General features: G+C 44.4%; 2 protein-coding genes across 38 annotated transcripts in view; one reads left to right on the top strand and one right to left on the bottom strand.

Annotated features, from left to right (window-relative positions):
- The window catches only part of MIGA1 (mitoguardin 1), a 49,259-nt gene extending 43,115 nt beyond the window's left edge, over positions 1-6,144 (bottom strand). For 3 of the 19 annotated variants that reach the window (XM_065555505.1, XM_024107866.3, XM_065555509.1), the window contains exons 1-2: positions 3,216-3,404; positions 1,042-1,173 (exon numbers count right to left, since the gene is read on the bottom strand). In XM_065555505.1, coding sequence (XP_065411577.1) covers positions 1,042-1,098 — 57 coding nt within the window. In that variant the 5' untranslated portion in view covers positions 1,099-1,173; positions 3,216-3,404. Of the gene's footprint in view, positions 1-999; positions 1,174-1,792; positions 2,281-3,058; positions 3,155-3,215; positions 3,405-3,709; positions 3,881-4,064; positions 4,310-6,122 lie in introns of those variants that run through there. The other 16 variants (XM_065555498.1, XM_065555504.1, XM_024107864.3 and 13 more) reach the window with 13 other exon arrangements.
- USP33 (ubiquitin specific peptidase 33) overlaps positions 3,538-20,919 on the top strand; it is an 84,126-nt gene continuing 66,744 nt past the window's right edge. For 13 of the 19 annotated variants that reach the window (XR_010590002.1, XR_010589995.1, XR_010589997.1 and 10 more), the window contains exons 1-2: positions 3,538-3,668; positions 18,823-18,954. Coding sequence is in view for 10 of the 19 variants with exons in the window: in XM_024107854.3 (XP_023963622.2) it covers positions 18,874-18,954 (81 nt within the window). In the remaining 9 variants the exon portion in view is untranslated. Of the gene's footprint in view, positions 3,669-3,881; positions 4,145-4,238; positions 4,358-10,892; positions 10,917-17,144; positions 17,277-18,822; positions 18,955-20,919 lie in introns of those variants that run through there. The other 6 variants (XM_065555460.1, XM_065555451.1, XM_065555452.1 and 3 more) reach the window with 6 other exon arrangements.

The raw sequence follows: 20,919 nt of genomic DNA, 5'->3' as shown, positions 1-20,919 counted from the left end.
TACTGTACTGTGTTAAACTACTAAAAAAAAAAAAAAAAAAAGGAAAAGCAGTATTTTTCTTTTGCATAGTAAAGTTGCAAAGCTATATGAAGCCAATGTTCAGTTGTAAACTTTTGAAAGAACAACCATAATATTTTATTCAGAGTTAGGAACATTTCAAAGCTATGAACAACCTCCATTTCTGAGGTGTTTGGAACTCTGATAGTTAATAACACTCACCTCATTAACCTTTATATTTAGTGTGACAATTCATTAGCACAAGTTCATTAAAAAAATCAACACTCTAGGAGAACGTTTTGAAATGAACCAAATAATACTATTCAAGGATTAATCATGTTTGAACATAAAGAGTGTGATATTTGACTTATCGGCAGAGACTTGTTGCAATGAAGGCATATACCAGGTGGCCAACCTGAGCCTGAGAAGGAGCCAGAATTTACCAATGTACATTGCCAAAGAGCCACAGTAACACTTCAACAGCCCCCCCATAAACTCCCCCCACCTGCAACTCCCAGCATCTCCCGCCCACTGGCAGCCCTGCCAATCAGCACCTCCCCCTCCCTCTCCGCACCTCCCGATCAGCTGTTTCACAGCACGTAGGAGGCGGGGGGGGGAAGCGAGGGCACGGCAGGCTCAGGGGTGGGGGCGGGAAGGGGTAGAGTGGAGGCAGGTTCTGTGGCAGAGCCAGGGGTTGAACAGTAAGCACCCCCCGGCACACTGGAAAGTTGGCCCCTGTAGCTACAGCCCCTGAGTTGGTGCCTATACAAGGAACTGCATATTAACTTCTGAAGAGCCGGATGTGGCTCCGGAGCCACAGGTTGGCCACCCCTGGCATATATTAATGCAGAGAGAGTAGCCTCTGCTACTACCAAATATTATGCACAGAATAACTGAATTAGCATTTAAAACAAACATTGTAAAAATTAACCATGAAACATTTTCAGATCTGTTTCTAAAAAAAGACCACCACAAATGAGACTACTGAAATATATTAATTACCTGGATGACAGAATAATACCAGGAAAGGGGAAAATCAAATACCCGTAAAGCTGCTGTCCTCAAAGAAAAGTGTGTCTCACTAACAGCTTCTTCCGACATGGCTCCTTCTCTCCCATAACCTCATTAAGTGAAACTACCTCAAAAACATTTTAGTCGCACATGGTATCTCACAGTCTGCGAAATGAAAATTACATGTTAAATTATATATCACAAGCACATAAATAGTTTTCTTCTGAAAACTTCCAACAACTTTACATTATAGGATGCATGTTTATTTTGGATAACGTTTACATGAAGGGGTGAAATTAGTGTTCTCAGTAGCAACTACCAAGAGTAGGGTGAAAAACTGAGATAAAATTAGGCCGAAATACTTTTAACTGCTCTGTAGAGAAAGATCCCCATATTCAATCATGGTGATCCACACATGGAACAGCTTGCAAGATAGAGACTTCAGTTCCTTTATTATTCATAACCCCCATACTGAATTTACTTCTGCAAGTCATGATCTCTATTTCTTAGGAAACAAAATTTGCTGTCTAAAAAGATTTGGAAATCTTAAAATTGAATAATCTGTGACCATAGAGTTTAAGCACCTGAAGTAGCTTCTCTCCCCTTTAAGGTATGAATCTCCTACAATCACACAATGGGGAATAAATAACATGGCTGCTCAAAGTTGCTGCAGCTTCTATTTCTTAAAGGGAATTTCACTATTTACTCTCAATGAAGCCAGATACTAAGTAAAATGTAGTAAGAATTCTAGATACAAGTCTCCTTTGGACAAACAACTACTTACTGGAGTAAACAAAAAAGCAGAAGGCCCACACAGACAGGCTGTAGGGTCAGTTGTAGAGACAGGCCAATTGGTACTTGTCAAGTAGTTCATCATATGGCAGGGGGAGACCCTCTGAGCAGGATATGACAATCTTCAGAAGTTCGAGAGCCGGGGTGTAACTGCCGGGGCTTGGGGCTTCAGCCCCAAGACCTGGCAGACATATCCGGCAGGGCTGAAGCCCCGAGACCCCTCTCCCTATTGGCAGAAGCCAGAGGCAATGCATGGGGGAAGGGCATGGGGGGGGGTCACACAACCCCCCAGATTTTTGCCAGGGTTTGCTGGACCAGCTCAGTCACATGGTGCTGCCAGGCCTCCTCCCTGCAGTGCAGCTGCTGGAGCTCGAGAGCTGTGGCCATGGTGAAAGGCAGCAGCAAACAGCTGGGCGCAGCAGGAAAAGCTGCTGCCTCTCTTTGTAGAGCTAAAGCAGGGAGGCCTCTCCCTGCAGCTCCTACCTGTTTGCCATTATCTTTCCACAGGGAGCTAACACTTGGGAGCTGCAGGGAAGGGCCACTGAGGATAAGAGGGGAAGCATGTCTGGTGGGACCTGACTCAAGCTTGGGGCAGGAGGTTAACCTTTAAATTGTGCCCCCCCTCACCTCCTCAGCCAGCACCAGTTATATCTGGCAAAAGCCCCGAGCTCTCCCCACCACAGGGGAGAAGCCCCGAGGGATATATGGGGGGAATCCATGAGTCACACTTTAATGGTAAAAGAGCTACATAGTAAATAAAGCTCACACACTGCAGTCTGGCCACCCCATCATATGGGGAAAGGCAGAGAAATTTCTCTCCATCCTAAACTATCCACCCAGCCTGGCCTGTCTCCATGATGTTCCTAGGGAAGGATGTCCTTTCCCCTCTCTGCCAGCCCCACCTCTGAGGCGCTGCGAACAGAGCACCCTTGTCCCCGCCTCAGGCGGGCTGGCGCTAGCAAACCCCCACAGCCTGCCGCTGGGGCGGGGGACACACCTGCCCCGGGGTGGCTGACAGCTGCCTCCACCTGGCTTAGGGTTCCGCGATAGGTGCTCATAGGGCCCCTCGCTTAGCACCCAGCCGGTCTGCGCCAGCAGAGGCCCGGTCCCCACATCTGGGCAGCGCCGAGCCCCCCGTGCCCCGGGTCACGCAGGGCGCTCACAGGGCAGTCTACGCGCTGCACGGGTTCGGGGCCCCCCGAGGCCAGGACGGGGCGACCCGGGGAGGGACCAGTGAGGGGCCTCGCTCTGCCCTTACCCGCTCAGGAGCAGGACCCGCGCCGAGAAATGGCCGCAGCCAGCTAAGGGACGAACACACAGCACAACACCCCCCCATGCGCAGACAAAGGCTCCCTCCCCCCAGCTACGCCCCACCCAGGCTGCGCTGCAAGGCTCCAGCCGACGCCCCAAGTTACCTGCCGGGGGTGAGAACAGCAACCAGTGCCCTGCCCCAGCAGCGCCCTCACCCGCCCGCTGCTAGGAGACAGACAGGAGATCTACTTCCGGTGTCAAAAAATAAAACACGGGCTGGAGGGAGTCTCCATCTACACCACGTGGGTAATACAGTGCAAGAGTCAGTCACGGCCATCTCAGTGAGGGACAAACCGGTGAATGAGATACGCAGCACCGCCATCTTTGTGCGGGGCGAAGCTATCGGAATGTGCGATACGCTCAGCACCGCCATCTTTGTGCGGGGCGAAGCTATCGGAATGTGTGCGGGACATACAACCAAGCATCGCCATCTTTGTGAGGGGCGCACATCAGCATCCGGGGCAGACAGCAGCAAGCGAAGCGGAAGGAACCGCCGCTGCGGGCAGTGAGGGACAAGCGAATAGCGGAGTCCCTGTGAGCTGGGCACCGCGAACCAGGTAAGGCCGCCGCGCAGCGAGTCCTCGGCCCGGACGCCAACCTCCGCACGTCGCCTGCGGTCTCATCTGGGCGCTGAGTCCTTCCTGCGGAGAAATGACCCTCTCCCTGGGGGCTCCTTCCCTGAGGCGGGCGGGCCCTTCCCCTCGCGCTGCCACTGCCCCCGCCCCCATCGGGCTCTGACACTGCCGCCTCCGCCAATCCCCAGCGCTGCCCCAGACCCCCTCGGGCCCGGCACGCCCTCCCCCCCTTCGGACCCGCCCTCCGCGTGCGAGGCCGCCTCCTTGCGCCGCCGGTGCCCCGACCCCTCCTAGGCAGCGGTCATGTAGAGCCTGTTCTCGGTCAGTGCCACTCCCCGAGCCGGCGGGGCGGGAGGGGCTGCTCGTTCCGTAACTCACGAGAGGGGCGGCGGGAGCCGGCGGGAGGGAGCGCGGTGGAGAGGCCAGCACCAGGGGCGGGTCTGGTCGCCGCTAAGCAGGTTTGCCCTTGGTTGCACTGTGTAATGGGCCTGTCAGGGGCGGGATGTCCGGCGGGGTCTGCTCGGCGCTGCTGCCGGCTCCCAAGGGCCAGTCCCGCTCCGTGCCTCTCGCTTTGCTCGCTCAGAGCCGCTCGCGTTGCTGCAGCATCAGCCATTGGGCCGCCTGAGCGAGGAGGGGTCTGCAGAGTGTGAGTGCTCTGCTGGAACAGATGGGTGGGTAGCTGTGAACATCAAGTCTCCCTAAGCGGAGTTTTCCTAGGATGTTAATACTTTCTTAGCCCCAGTATTAAAGTATAACCGTTATGAGGTTCGGGGTGTAAGGTACATAACTATGTGGCAGTATTTGCCGGTGATTTACATTTATTTTACGGTGGTGATAGCTAAGGGGCATGGAGACAAACTTCAGAAAGATCTAATCGAATGAAGGGCTAGGACAGCATGCTTGCCCATAAAATGAAACCTAGACACATTTCTCTTGTTGCTGTAATGCTTGTAAATGTAAGCAGTGCTGTGCAGTAGATAAAATGTGCCGAACAAATACTGCAATAGGCTCATTATTGTGAAAACCAATCTAAACTTCTACATGATGGTGGACTCTGAGCTAGCAAAATCCTCATAGAATTAGGGTGTACAGTTCCCTATGCTGTATTAGTGGAATTTTTAATTAAAAAAAAAAGTAAATGAGTTGTTTGGATGTATCAAAATAGGATGGAAAATTAAACAAATGACCTTATACCTAAAGAGCATACTCTCATTTTGAGTGTGGTTTTATTTTGAGTTTCCTTTTATTGAGAGAGCACAGGAATTACAAGAACAAAGGGTAATGAATATGGTTTGCCTGTAAAAATACTATTTGCCTAGGGTGAGTTTTGCATCTCAGAGCAGGGACAGTATTTTCTTCTGTTCTTCTCAGTGTTATCACTGAACATGCTATTGGCAGTTGACTAACAATATGGCAGCGTTTCATAATTGTGGAAAAGTAGATTTTGCGTCTGGGCTGATAAAGCGTTGTTGATGTTGTAAGGATAGAATAGATGTATTGATGGAGTTTACATAAAATGAAGTGGTGGGAGATTACTCCTGGGAAGAAGAATGTAAAGCATCTTTAGTCAATTGGTAAATTAAAGGATAAAGTGAAAATAGAAGCGACGTTCCTTTTGTCACATCTCTTAATGCAGGAACAAAGATGCTCAAAACTCAAAATAAATGTGAAAAACTATTCTTTGTGCAATTTATAGTCAACATGAGGAAATTACTGCTGCAGGAGATCAAGACCTATTGTAGCAGGACTTTTGAAAGGACTGGATAATTTTGTGTTCATTTATCGTGTGTGTGTGTGTGTGTGTATGTGTGTGTACACACACACACACACACAAACTGTCAAATATAAAGGGAAGGGTAACCACCTCAGAGTGAGGAGGGAACCCTGACATGTCTGAACTTTAGGGTACAGATGTGGGGACCCGCATGAAAGACCCCCTAAGCTTATTTCTACCAGCTTAGGTTAAAACTTTCCTAAGGCACAAATTCTTCCTTGTACCTTGGATTAGGTAAACGCTGCCCCCCCAAAGTGATTCAAACAAAGAATCAGGGAAAGGACCACTTGGAGTCTTATTTCCCCAAAATATCCCCCCCAAGACCTACATCCCCTTTCCTGGGGAGGCTTGAGAATAAACAAGATGAGCACAGACCAGCCTTGGGTTTTTAGGATACTAAAAAACCCAATCAGATTCTTAAAAAAAAAAAAAAAAAAAAAAGAACTTTACTAGAAAGAAAAAAGGTCAAAGGAGTACCTCTGTAAAATTAGAAGGGAAGATAATCTCTCAGGCAATCAGATTCAAAACACAGAGGATTTCACTCTAGGAAAAACTTTACAGTTACAAAAAGAAAAAAACAGGAATATACATTCCCCCAGCACAGAGAAATTCACTAGCCAAAACAAAAGATAATCTAACGCATTTCCTTGCTAAATACTTACTAACTCTATAGGAGTTGGATTGCTTGCTTCTTTGATCTGTGTCTGGCAAAAGCCACATGGAACAGAGAGAACAAAGCCTCCCCCCCCAGATTTGAAAGTATCTTGTCCCCTTATTGGTCCTTTTGGTCAGGTGCCAGCCAGGTTACTTGAGCTTGTTAACCCTTTACAGGTAAGAGGATTTTGTGCCTCTGGCCAGGAGGGATTTTATAGTACTGTATACAGAAAGGTGGTTACCCTTCCCTTTATATTTATCTCTCACACACACACACACGATAGAAAAATCCACAAATTAATTATTTGGATACATAAATCTGAAGCTTATTTGGACACATACTTTGCAATACTGTGAATTGAATGCAGTTATTATTATTTTTTTAATGTACAAGTGGTGGCATAACAGTTGCTGAAAGACCCATAACTTTGAATTTCTTGACTTTTGTATATTTAAATCTGCCGGTATAATGTTGCATTAACAGCACTGCAGCCATATTTCTTTTATTTAAAAAAAAAACAAAATAAGTGCACTTGAATGTCTGGTTATTGAAGTGAACACAGTTGCAAACAAAGACCCTGATCCTAAAACTTGATCTACGCAGGCAAACCCTTATGCCATCATGGAGCCAGTTGCAGGATTAGAGCCAGATTTGATCCACATGTATTTCTTCCCAAAGTTCAAAGTGAGGGTCTTTGGGTGGGTGGGTGTGGTTTTTTTTTTTTTTAAATCCTTTTAACTCTTATTAGTGGTCAACTTTTTTTTAATTACTTACATAAGATAATTACATTTCCATGACTGGCATGTAATACCATATAAGGCAATCACTATCTTTATTGATTAACTTTTCTGAATGTTGTATTTTTAATGAACAGTCTTAATATATAAAAAGCAACAGAGGGTCCTGTGGCACCTTTGAGACTAACAGAAGTACTGGGAGCATAAGCTTTCGTGGGTCAGAACCTCACTTGCAAGTGCATCTGAAGAAGTGAGGTTCTGACCTACGAAAGCTTATGCTCCCAGTACTTCTGTTAGTCTCAAAGGTGCCACAGGACCCTCTGTTGCTTTTTACAGATTCAGACTAACACGGCTACCCCTCTGAGTCTTAATACAAACTGCATTATTTTTCTATTTGTGCCCAGACTAAGACTTTGTTTCCTCATGATTTTATTTCTGTATATTTAATCTTGATGAACATGAATTCTTTCAGAATCCTACAAAACTTATTTGGATCTGTTCATTATATATTAGTACATATTGATTAGCAATCAGGAAAAAGTCCTATGAAATCACCTGGTAAAATAGTTGTATATTTTAAGGACTTCAACATAATGAAGGAAGTGGGATGTGTGTATTTATGCATTCATTCCAGTAACTATAGAATTTCTATAGTTAAGTGAGATAGATGAAAACAATGGCTTACATTAAATACTTTATATTTTGTTTTAATATATCGTGATGCTATCTAAATCTAAGTGGAAATGGGGTGTAAGCTTCAGGTTCTGTGCATGAGCCTGTCGGATGCTTTTGGTGCTATCTGAATTGTCTATCTCAATGTTTCAGGGGTTAGGGACCCTTTTCAATGATAGGACCTTTATGGATGAGATGGTTCTTCAGTGTTAAGCACTATGCAAGTCTATGGTGCTGTGGAATTATAAGTAGTAAATGGAGAAAGAGGCTGCCTAACATGATGATGTAAGATGCCATTCACATTGCTCTAATTGTCAAATCTGCTCAGCAGAACACTTATGAAAGAGTATTATATAATATATTTGGATTTTTAAGATGAGCCTAACAGTGTCATTACCTTACTTCTATAGGACCACAATTGTGCATGGTGCTATACATGGTCACTTACCTGGTAAATTAAAATGTGCTAAATAAGTAACAGGTCATATCTTGAAAAGCAAAGGCATGATTGGTTCAATGACCATATGATACAATATACAAGAACATAAGAATGTCCATACTGGGTCAGTGCTGTGGTCCATCTAACCCAGTATCCTATCTTCTGAAAGTGTCCAGTGCCAGGTGCTTCAGAGGGAAGGAACAGGACAGGGTAATTATGAGTGATCCATCCTCTGTCATCCAGTCCCAGCTTCTGGCAGTTGGAGGTCTAGGGACATTGTAGCATGGGATTGTTCCCCTGACCGTATTGGCTAAAAGCCATAGAGACCAATGCTTGATAGAATGAACATCCTGATAGAAGCTTTTGGGAAGACAATGGAGGGAAGTAGGAGCACATTAACTGGAAGGTTTTTCCAAGTGAATAGTAGCCACTTGAGAGGCGCTATGGTCCCGTGGGTAGGACAGTGAACTAGGTATGAGGAGACTTGGGTTCTGTTCCCAACTCTGCCACTGTCTTACTGTGTGACTTTTGGGCAAGTTCACAGAATCCTAGAACTGGAAGGGACCTCGAGGGATCATCTAGTCCAGTCCCCTGCACTTGTGGAAGGACTAATTATCTAGATCATTCCTGACCTTAAAAATCTCCAATGATGGAGATTCCACAACCTCTCTACGCAATTTATTCCAGGGTTTAACCACCCTGACAGGAAGTTTTTCCTAATGTCCAACCTAGACCTCCCTTGCTGCAATTTAAGCTTCTTGTCCTATCCTCAGAGGTTAAGAAGAAAAATTTTTCTCTCTCCTCCTCGTAACAACCTTTTACATACTTGAAAACTGTTATCATGTCCCCTCTTGGTCTTCTCTTTTCCAGACTCAGCAAACTGAATTTTTTCAGTCTTCCCTCATAGGTCATGTTTTCTAGACCTTGAATCATTTTTGATGCTCTTCTCTGGCCTTTTGCAGTTTGTACACATCCTTCCTGAAATGTGGTGCCCAGAACTGGACACAATACTCCAGTTGAAGCTTAATCAGCGCGGAGTAGAGCAGAAGAATTTCTTCTTGTGTCTTGCTTACACCACTGCTAATACATCCCAGAATCATGTTCGCTTTTTTTGCAACAGTGTTACACTGCTAACTCATATTTAGCTTGTGATCCACTTTGCCCCCAAGATCCCTTTCCACAATACTCCTTCCTAGGCAGTCATTTCCCATTTTGTGTGTGTGCAACTGATAGTTCCTTCTTAAGTGGAGTACTGTGCATTTGTCCTTATCAAATTTCATCCTGTTTACTTCAGACCATTTCTCCAGTTTGTCTGGATCATTTTAAATTTTAATCCTATCCTCCAAAGCACTTGCAGTCCTTCCCAGCTTGGTATCATCCGCAAACTTTATAAGTGTACTCTCTACACCATTATCTAAATCATTGATGAAGATATTGAACAGAACCAGACCCAGAACTGATCCCTGCGGAACCCCACCCGTTATGTCCTTCCAGCGTGATTGTGAACCACTGATAACTACTCTCTGGGTTTTCCACCCAGTTTTGCACCCACGGTATAGTAGCTCCATCTAGGTTGCATTTCCCTAGTTTCTTTATGAGAAGGTCATGTGAGACATTATCAAAATCCTTACTAAAGTCAAGTCTACCGCTTCCCCCTGTCCACAAGGCTTGTTACCCTGTCAAAGAAAGCTATCAGGTTGATTTGACGCAATTTGTTTTTGACAAATCCATACTGACTATTACTTATCACCTTATTATCGTCTAGATGTTTGCAAATTGCTTAATTATTTGCTCCATTATCTATTTTTGTACAGAAATTAAGCTGACTGGTCTGTAATTCCCTGGGTTGTCCTTATTTCCCTTTTTATAGATAGGCACTATATTTGCCCTTTTTTAGTCCTCTGGAATCTCTCGTCTTCCATGACTTCTCGAAGATAATCGCTAATAGCTCAGATATCTCCTCAGTCAGCTCCTTGAGTATTCTAGGATGCATTTCATCAGGCCCTGGTGACTAATTTGTCTAAGTAATTTTTAACTTGTTCTTTCCCTATTTTGGCCTCTTCTGATCGTACCTCATTTTCACTGGCATTCACTATGTTAGACGTCCAATCATCACCAACCTTCTTGGTGAAAACCGAAACAAAAAAGTCATTAAGCACCTATCATTTTCACATTTTCTGTTATTACTTTTTCTTCCTCATTGAGTTGTTTCAGTTCTCTGTGCCTTTGTTTCTCCTTTTATCCTGTGCCTACTTTTTGGGGGTAGGACTTGTTGTGACACTGCACCCCATATTTTTCATGATGATATTATGATTGTGGCATAATTATGATGCATATTATGCAAGATGGGTCACGTAGGATGTCATTGGTAAATATGCTTATCCGACTTGTATGCATGTATCATTTTTGTATCTGAAGTTATGAATATTGACTGCATCTGTGTTTCAAATGTAGTTATACCTGGGTGATGCCCACTAGGCAAGATGCTTTCAGTCTAGATGGTGGGGAAGGGCATATTCAGGGCAATGGGCCATTAGGAAAAACAGTAGGCCTTAGGAGAAGCTTATCCCCCACCTGGTGAACCTTCCTGAGAATGCTACAGATAGACTGTAAGTAATGGCTGCTATGACTCTACAAGGACATGATTCTGGACTCCATCTTGGGATGTCCGTATTTTTCCACAAACAGGTCTGGGAACCAAGTTTTGAAACAACTGGTTCCCACCATATGCAAAAGCTATGTAAAGCAGTGAGTGACATCATCTCACGTTCTTCGCTCCCCACACAAGACGGCTTCTGGAAACACCAGAGGAACAAAAACTGAACTGGGGAAAGTGTTGGATGCAGGCTAAAGAGATTTCAAGCCTGTGTATGAAAGACCTGGGGAGTTCAAGCTGTAAAGCAAGTGCAGCTTGCTCTTAAGAATCTGCAGCCTGCTTGTATCATTTCTCAGGGTGAGAATCTGCTAATTCATATCCAATCTATTTAGTATATTAAGCTTAGTTTGCATTTTTTGTTTGTTTTCTAGGTAATCTGCTTTGATCTATTTGCTATCCCTTATAATCACTTAAAATCTTTTGTAGTTAATAAATTTTTGGTTTTGCTTTATCTAAATCAGTGAGTTGGAGTCAGGGCCGGCTCCAGGCACCAGCCCACCAAGCTTGTGCTTGGGGCGGCACCTGGAGGGGGGCGGCGCGGCGCTCCAGCCCCCGGGGAGAGCGGGGCCACGGCCGGGCTCGCCGCCCTCCCCCCGGCGCTCTGGCCGCCCTCCCCCCCGGTGGCCCCCCCCCCGGCCGCTGGGGGGAGAGCGGAGCCCCCGCCGGGGCTCGCCGCCCTCCTCCCAGGGCTCCGGCTGCCCTCCCCCTCCTTCCCCCCCCGCAAGGGGGGGGGGGGCGGCGGCCGGTGGCTTTTTTGCCTGAGGTGGCAAAAAAGCCAGAGCCGGCCCTGGTTGGAGTGAAGTATATGAATATTGTAGCTCAAGGGGCAAAGACTGTTGCATATTCCTCTCCACGTTGAGGGAAGAGCAAACTCTATGAGCTTACGGTGTACAGTTCCCTGTGTAGTGCAAGACAGTATCATTTTGGGTTTATACTCCCGGGGGGGGAGGGGCGAAGGAGAATCTGGAAAGCTGGAAAATTGGCTGCTGTCTGTTGTATGTATTTAAGTGGCTTGGGTGAAGCTGCTCTCTCAGGAAGCTCATCTTGGATGTGTGGTGCCACCTGCTGTCGTGTTGGGTGATAACAGGGCCTGGGTTAGGCTGGCTGTGTCTACAACCATAGAAAGCAGTGGGAGCTGGGCCAATTCAACTGAGTGGTTATAGGGATGGAGCGCTTTCTCACAGCTCCCAGACTGCACCCCAGGGGTGACAACCTGTGACACCTGTCTTTCAATGTATGTATGTTGCCAAGCACAGTGGGGTCTCAGTCTCAGCTGGGTCCTCTAGATCAGACATGGGCAAATTACGGCCCGCGGGACCGTCCTGCCTGGTCCCTGAGCTCCCGGGCAGGGAGCCTAGTCCTCGGCCTCTCCCACGCAGCTGCGCAGGCCGCACTCTGGCCCGCCGCTCCCTCTGGGCAGCGTGGGGAGCGCATCTGGCTCTGGCCAGGTGTCACAGCTGCGAGCTCCTGCTGCTGGTAAGGGAGCGGGGGGATACTGGGGGACAGTCAGGGAGGAGGGGGCGGTTGGATGGGATGGAGGTTCGGGGGGGCGGGCGGTCAGGGGATCGGGAACAGGGAGGGTGGGGAGTGGGAGTCCCAGGGGGCCTGTCAGGGGGTGGGGATGTGGATAGGGGTCGGGAGGGCAGTCAGGGGACAGGGAGTGGTGGGGGGGGTTGGATAAGGGTGTGGGATCCTGGGGGGCAGTTAGGGGCAGGGGGTCCCAGGAGGGGGTGGTCAGGGGACGAGGAGTAGAGGGCAGTTGGATATGGGGTGGCTGTCAGGGGGCGGGGGTGTGGATAGGGGACAGGGAGCAGGGGGGGTTGGGTAAGGGGGTGGGATCCCGGGGGGCAGTTAGGGGCGGGAGATCCCAGGACGGGGTGGACAGGGAACGAGGAGCGGGGGGGTTGGATGGGTTGAGGGTTCTGAGGGGGGCAGTCAGGGGGCAGGAAGTGGGAGAGGGTGGATAGGGGGCAGGGACCAGGCTGTTTGGGGAGGCACAGCCTTCCCTACCTGGTCCTCCATACAGTTGCGCAACCCCAATGTGGTCCTCGGGCCAGAAAGTTTGCCCACCCCTCCTCTAGATGCTACAGTCATACAAATAATAAAAGTGAAAAAGGGCACCAAGCTGGAAGTGAGCCATGGACACAGGACTAACTAAAAGTGGAATGGAGTACTGAGGACAGAGGTGGAGCTTATGGAGTACTTTGAAAGTTTAAAGGAGAACATTGAAGTCAGTGCATATATTTGAGAAGTGGCTACTGTGGGAGGGGGAGATGTGGTCAGAGCAATGAGAAAGGAAGATAATCTTAGCCCCAGTATTTTAGATGGAGTAGAAAAGGTGGAAAATGGAAAAAGGAGAGGCGAGCAAGGAAGAGACTACAGTAGTCAAGAAAGGATAAGGCACCAGAACATGAGTTGGTTTCTTGGCCACAGGGATAGAAGGAAAGAAAGGAAGGAATTAATTTTGGTAACAAAAAGAGAGAAGCCTTTTGATCGCATCTATATGAGGGTCTGGCATTAGTATGGGATTCCCTGTATAAGCCAGTAACTGCTGCCTAGTGCTAATGGAGGTAATTCATCATAGATATACATAAGTGAGAATATATGTTCTTGATTCCAGATTGCTCTTTGGTACAGGCTGCATGTAGGAAAAATAGGAGCTGAATTTGTGATCTTGGATTAACTGCATGAAAGGTTCAGCTGAACTCATCAATCTTAGTTTGTTCAGGACTGCAGGTTGGACTCGAGGCACAATTCCAGAGGTTTAAAGCAGCTTGTTAGTTACTAATCCAGTAATACAAGATGAACTCACTGCTAGCTTGCTTTGTATTACCGGGAGTAATACATTCAGAAATCTTATTACATAAAATAATTAAACCTTTAGGCCTTACTAATCCATTATACCCTTCCAAGTGAAGCATTTTTGTTGATCTTCAGCCTTAAAACAGTACTGAGGTTTTCAGCTGGTGTAGACTTTATTCAAAACCCAGTCACCCATTTCTAATGCCTTGGGTAAGGGCTTGTAATAAGTGCAAAAAGAAGCCTTCATTTCTGCTACCCCTTCCATATACTCAGTGGCTTTCTTCATTCTAACTGGAGTTTATTAATGTTAAAGGAAATTGTGGAGGATTCACCATTTTGAAACTTTCACTTCAGCTTAGATTTTATCTAATGGTAAGAAAATGTGTAAGAGCAAAATCTTTCATATATTTTTAAACATGAAAAGTACAGTTAAGTTTATATTCATTTTGATCCAAAAAACCATCTTCATTGCAGCATTTGGCAGGAAAATTAAAAGTATTCTGCAAATAGAGACTTGGTTTAAATAATTTGAGGAACACTTCTCTAGTTGCAGCTTGGTCTTGGGTATGACATTTTTTAACTTTTAATCGCTGTTCTGGTACCAGGACTTGGAAGATATTTGTACTGGTTTGCAACAGTACTCTAGCTTTGCCAAGTCAGAACATTTTGGCTCATAAAGTAAGTTGGTTTGTTTTTATAATTTTGCTACTGTGTTAATGAATGTTAACTCTATTAAACTTTGACATTTTCAAAAGATCTTCCATCAAAAGTAAATGCTTGTATCACAATTATTGTGCTGTCTCCCTGTGGGAGGCTGTATTGCACTAACAAAAGTATTTCCTTATTCTACATTCAAGAGGAGCTAAAATGGCCCAGATAAGTGGAGAAAATATTGAATTTAGAAATAAAAGGGTTTGATGTTAACCCTGCTCATTTAATTGTTTTGATTTATAATGTAGCTTTAAAAAGCATATTTACTTGGTTCTAGGCATCTTTGACATGCATTTAAAATATAGTTTGGTAAAAGATAAAAGCAGCAGCTTCCCTCTGTAACCTCAGGTAACCAATCAAGATTAAACCAAACCCAAACAGTGCATCGTTTCATCTTCAAATAACTTAATTCGGCCTTTTTAACTGGTAGCTTAGGGTTGTAATCAATGGTGATTGTGAAGGTAGAAAAAAACAGAAAGTTGATTTGGAGTGAGTTTGAGATGGCAACTGGATGAGATATTTGGAAGATGGTTCAGTAGGTAAGACTACTACGTTAAAAAGTTAAGTCTACCCAGCCACATTGCTCATCGGTATAAAAAATTCACATCCCTGAGTGACATAGTTAAGCTGACCTAACTCCTAGTGTAGACAGTGCTGGGTCAACGAAATAATTCTTGCATAGACCTTGTTACCATCTCCCGGAGTGGTGGAGTCACTATGGTAACAGGAGAACCCTTCCGGTCGCTGTACTGAGTGGCCACACTGATTGCTCTACAGCAATGCAGCTGCACCACTGTAGCAGTTTAAGTGTAGATGTAACCAGAGATTGGTCAAGGGTGGACAAGATGTAAAATTGGGAAGCATTGGCATAGACGAAGTAAGTGAAACCATGAGGTTGGTGGGTTCCTTGAAGGAGGATTTGGAGAAAGAGAAGAAGGGATGCCAACTTATCTGGGCTATAGAGAGGATGAGGAAAGGCTGAAGGTGCAATTGTCAGTGTCTAACATAGTGAATGCCAGTGAAAATGAGGTAGGATCAGAGGCTAAAATAGGAAAAGAACAAGTTAAAATCTACTTAGACAAATTAGATGTCTTCTAGGCGCTAGGACCTGATGAAATGCATCCTAGAATACGCAAGGAGCTGACTGAGGAGATATCTGAGCCATTAGTGATTATCTTTGAAATGTCATGGAAGATGGGAGAGGTTCCAGAAGACTGGAAAAGGGCAAATATAGTGCCCATCTATCAAAAGGGAAATAAGGACAACCTGGGGAATTACAGCTCAGTCAGCTTAATTTCTGTACCTGGAAAGATAATGGAGCAAATAATTAAGCAATCAATTTGCAAACATCTAGACGATAATAAGGTGATAAGTAACAGTCAGCATGGATTTGTCAAAAACAGATCATGTCAAACCAACCTGATAGCTTACTTTGTCAGGGTAACAAGCCTTGTGGACGAGGGGAAACAGTAGACGTAGTATATCTTGACTTTAGTAAAGCTTTTGATACTGTCTCGCATGACCTTCTCATAAAGAAACTAGGGAAATGCAACCTAGATGGAGCTACTATACCGTGGGTGCAAAACTGGTTGGAAAACCGTTCCCAGAGTTTGGGAAGCATCTGGAAGTGCATAATGAGTAGGGTCCCGCAGAGATCAGTTCTGGGTTCAGTTCTATTCAATATCTTCATCAATGATTTCAATAATGGCGTAGAGAGTACACTTATAAAGTTTGCAGACAATACCAAGCTGGGAGGGGTTGCAAGTGCTTTGGAGGATAGGATTATAATTCAAAATGATCTGGACAAACTGGAGAAATGGTCTGAAGTAAATAGGATGAAATTCAATAAGGACAAATGCATGGTACTCCACTTAGCAAGGAACAAACAGTTGCACTCATACAAAATGGGAAATGACTGCCTAGGAAGGAGTAGTGTGGAAAACTATCTGGGGGTCATAGTGGACCACAAGCTAAATATGAGTCAATGGTGTAACACTGTTGCAAAAAAAGCGAACATGATTCTGGGATGTATTAGCAGGAGTGTTGTAAGCAAGACAGAAATAATTCTCCCACCCTACTCCGTGCTGATTAGGCCTCAACTGGAGCATTGTGTCCAGTTCTGGGCACCACATTTCAGGAAGGATGTGGACAAATTGGAGAAAGTCCAGAGAAGAGCAACAAAAATGATTAAAGGTCTAGAAAACATGACCTTTGAGGGAAGATTGAAAAAATTGGGTTTGTTGAGTCTGGAAAAGAGAAGACTGAGAGGGGACATAACAGTTTTCAAGTATGTAAAAGGTTGTTACAAGGAGGAGGGGGAAAAATTGTTGTTCTTGACCTCTGAGGATAGGAGAAGAAGCAATGGGCTTAAATTGCAGCAAGGGAGGTTTAGGTTGGATATTAGGAAAAACTTCCTAACTGTCAGGGTGTTTAAGCCCTGGAATAAATTGCCTAGGGAGGTTGTGAAATCTCCATCATTGGAGATTTTTAAGAGGAGGTTAGACAAACACTTGTCAGGAATGGTCTAGGTAATACTTAGTCCTGCCAGGAGTGCACAGGTCTGGACTAGATAACCTCTCAAGGTCCCTTCCAGTCCTATTATTTTGTGTAGTTGAAGAACCAAAGAAACATAGAGCTGCAAAAGCCAATAGAAGAGAAAAAAATGGAGTAGACTGTGATAAAAGATGATGAAGGCAGCAGACCTATCAAAAATACAAAGAATAGAGAAGTGCATCTGTGAACTGATTAGTATGATTTAGTTTGGGAACTTGGTATAGGTGATTAATTCTGGAAGGGGTTATTGAAAAAGTTGGAGGAGAGGAAATCTACACAGTATGTTCCGAATTTTGGTGATAAATCAGAGGAGAGAATAAGATGGTAGCTGTTTGAGCAGTGTGGATCAAGAGAAAGTTCTTGGGAAAGCATAGTAAAGGCTGTCAGATTGCACAGGCTATAGACCAGTGGTTCTCAACCAGAGGTTCGCATATCCCTGGGGTACGCAGCGGTCTTCTAGGGGAGTACATCAGCTCATCTAGATATTTGCTTAGTTTTACAACAAGCTACATAAAAAGCATTAGCGAAGTCAGTACAAACTAAAATTGCATACAGAAAATGACTTGTTTATACTGCTCTATATACTGAAATGTAAGTACAATATTTATATTCCATTCAATTTATTTTGTAATTATATGGTAAAATGAGAAACTAAGCAATTTTCCAGTAATAACGTGCTGTGATACTTTTGTATTTTTGTGTTTGATTTTGTAAGCAAGTAGTTTTAAGTGAGGTGAAACTTGGGGTATGTAAGACAAATTAGATTCCTGAAAGGGGTACAGTCGTCTGGAAAGATTGAGATCCACTGAATCATACATACCTTGCATTTGAGGGAATATAACTAGTTTAGTTTTTTCCTTTGTATTGCAAAACAATCAGATATATTTGTGCAACCACCAAATAGTGGATTTAACTGACATCTGACCAAGTGACTAGGTATGCTTCTAACAAAAGATTTTTGGCATTAAACCAGCCTTGCATCAGAGAAAGTGGAAGTCTGGCAAAGAACTGAAGGAAAGAGTTCTGTACTACATGTGACGTTTTCCTTTTGACATCTAATATGCCTGCTCAGGAGTATATGTCACTGTAAATAAATGAGACCATGATAAAGTACCCTATGTCCGCTTCTTTCTCCTTCAACAAGGGAGTCATGGACTGTGAAATCTGGTTTTCCCCCTGTGAAATCTGTGTTTTTTGGGTGCTTTTACCCTATATTATACAGATTTCACAGGGGAGACCAGAGTTTCTCAAACTGGGGGTCCTGACCCAAAAGGGAGTTGCAAGATTATTTTAGGGGGGTTGCACTATTGCCGTCCTTACTGCTGTGCTGCCTTCAGAGCTGGGCGGCCAGAGAGTGGTGGCTGCTGACTTAGCACCCAGCTCTGCAGGCAGCAGCGCAGAAGTAAGGGTGGCAGTATGCCATCCTGACTTCTGAGCTACTGCTGGCAGTGGCTCTACCTTCAGAGCTGGGCTCCCAGTCAGCAGCTGCCATTCTCCAATTGCCCAGCTCTGAAGGCCGTGCTACCGCCAGCAGCAGTGCAGAAGTAAGGGTAGCAGTATCACAACCCCCTCTATAATACCTTGTGACCATCCTCCAACTCCTTTTTGGGTCTGGATCTCTACAATTACAACACCATGAAATTTCAGATTTAAATAGCTGAAATCATGAAACTTACAATTTTTAAAATCCTATGATCACGGTCAATTTCACAAATTTGGTAGGGCCCTAGTGATTAGGTTCTCCCTCGTTGTTCAGTGTGGGGGAACGTGGCTTCACCTACATTGGCCCTGTTGCTTGCACGGTAGCAGGATTTCATAGGTCTATGTCTCAGTAAGTTATAAATACAAAAATCCATTTTAGTGCAGGCTTGCAATTTAGCAGGTTCAGCTATATTTAATTTTATTTACTAGATTCTGTTACTTTCAATAAACAGTTACTTGCATTCATTTTAAAATGCAGAGTGTGCATTTTCCAAGTGTACTTTTATTTAACTGAACAGATAATGGGATTGTCCTGGTTTTATATTGTAAGGTTAAATGTATACAGCAGCTCTGTCAAATGTCTAATATTACTGCTTACAAGAATAAAATTTCTTCAGGTTATACTTTTTTTTTTTTTTTTATTCCTGTCTTGTAGATATTGCCTCATCTTAAATGCTACAAGAGCTAGAAAACTACTGTTATTAAAATGTCAGCTCTCAGCAGTGATTGCCCACACTTGGAATCGGTTGGCGAAATAACAAAGGAAGAATTGATACAGAAATCTCATGTGAGTTTCAGTTCTTTAGTTGGTTCCCTGCTGGAGTAAAACCAGTTGTGTATTTTAGCTGCAAGGCTTGTTGCTAATGGATCGACAAATTACAGTTTGTGCAACACATTTAAGTGGTAAATGTTATCATGGACAAAATATTTAGGTTAAAACCTTACCATTTACACTGTAAATTGCAGTGTACATGATCTGAGTTCTACTGTTAAACAAAAGAAACAAGAAGAATGGAGCTGATTAAGCAGGAAAACTAGTTTTCATACATTACATTTAAAGATGAATAATTATATACCAGCAGTACCAGCTAGCCTGTCTCAGGGGTTCTCTACCTCTTTCATAGTATGGACTATATTTTGAGATAGATTTTTGTGGGCTGGCTGCTATTTGTGATTGTACAGACCACTTCCCTTTTCATTTGCAATCCGGTAACGTACCTGTAGCAACTACAGTCACTAAGGTGGAAAAGTAACATGAAGAAAGAATTTATTGTATTTTAGCTGACTTTTAATGCTATTATCAGAGAAAATAAGGAGAAGAAGCTAGCATCCTGTGACCAGCCAACTCTCACTGGACCGCCACATGCTCCTTGGTCCAAGGACCACAGTTTGAGAACCTCTGCTCTGTCTAACCTTTGCTTCCTATCTCTTTAAATATGGCAGCTGAAATTTTTAATAATTCATAACTATAGTGGCTCTGAGATGGAGAAAGACTCCAGCTTCTTCTGCTTTATGTATATTTTCTTAAACTGAAAATGCAACAATTGGGTTCTTGTTTCTCTGTTCAGAAATATGGCACTCCTGTGCTACTACATATTTTTGTATGCTGTTTATTTTGAGATTAAAAAATTTCATGCTTCTGTATTAAAGGAAAGACATGCCCCAGAATGGTTGGTTTTAAAATGATCACCAGTGTCTGTTAGTGTGACCTTGAAAGCTTAAAATGAGATGGTATATGTACTTAAACTTTACACTGAGTTTCTTTTTTAAGCCCCAGATAACAAGTGAAATATCACATTGTGCTGTATAGCAGACTTTTCTCTTGATGTCTGTTCCCTTCTATTCTAGAGAGTTTTGGTACATTCTAATAAGATAATAGAAGTGGAACAAAAACTGAATGGTATCAACAAAATTCTTGATTTTAAACTAAGACTAGGTTACAAAAATTGTAAATTCATCTGGGGATAAGCTACTGAGTATTTAAAGTCTTCATTGCAGTACCAGTTACTTTGTGTTGTTTTGCACTGGAGTCTTGTTTTCTTGGGCCATGCTACCGCATTGGTTTTCATAGATTCCAAGAAGGGACCATTGTGATCATCAAGTCTGACATCCTGTCCAACACAGACCACAGAACTTCCCCAAAATAATTCCTAGAGCAGATCTTTTAGAAAAACATCCAATCTTGATTTTAAAATTGTCATTGATGGAGAATCCACCATGATCTTATTAAATTGTTCCAGTGGTTCATTACTCACACTGTTAAAAATGTACACCTCATTTCCAGTCTGAATTTGTCTAGCTTGAACTTCCAGCCATTGGATCATGTTAGACCTTTCTCTGCTAGACTGAAGATCCCATTATTAAATATTTGTTCCCGCGAAGGTACATATAGACTAGGGGTGGGCAAACTTTTTGTCCCGAGGGCCACATCGAGGTTACAAAACTGTATGGAGGGCTGGGTAGGGAAGGCTGTGCCTCCCTAAACAGCCTGGCCCCCGCCCCCACTTCCCACTCCCTGACTGCCCATCTCAGAACTCCCGACCCATCCAACCCCCCCCCACTCCTTGTCCCCTGACAGCCGCCTCCCGGGACCCCCCCCCCGCCCCTAGCCACCCCCCCGGGACTCCCATGCCTATCCAACCAACCCGCTCCCCATCCCCTGACCGCCCCCACCAGAACCTCCACCTCATCCAACTGCTCCCTGTCCCCTGACTGCCTCTCATCCAACTCCCCTGCTCCCCACCCCCTTACT

The sequence above is a fragment of the Chrysemys picta genome, chromosome 8 (genome assembly GCF_011386835.1).
Source record: "Chrysemys picta bellii isolate R12L10 chromosome 8, ASM1138683v2, whole genome shotgun sequence".
NCBI lineage: Eukaryota > Metazoa > Chordata > Testudines > Emydidae > Chrysemys > Chrysemys picta.
This window is presented reverse-complemented; position numbering and strand designations above follow the sequence as displayed.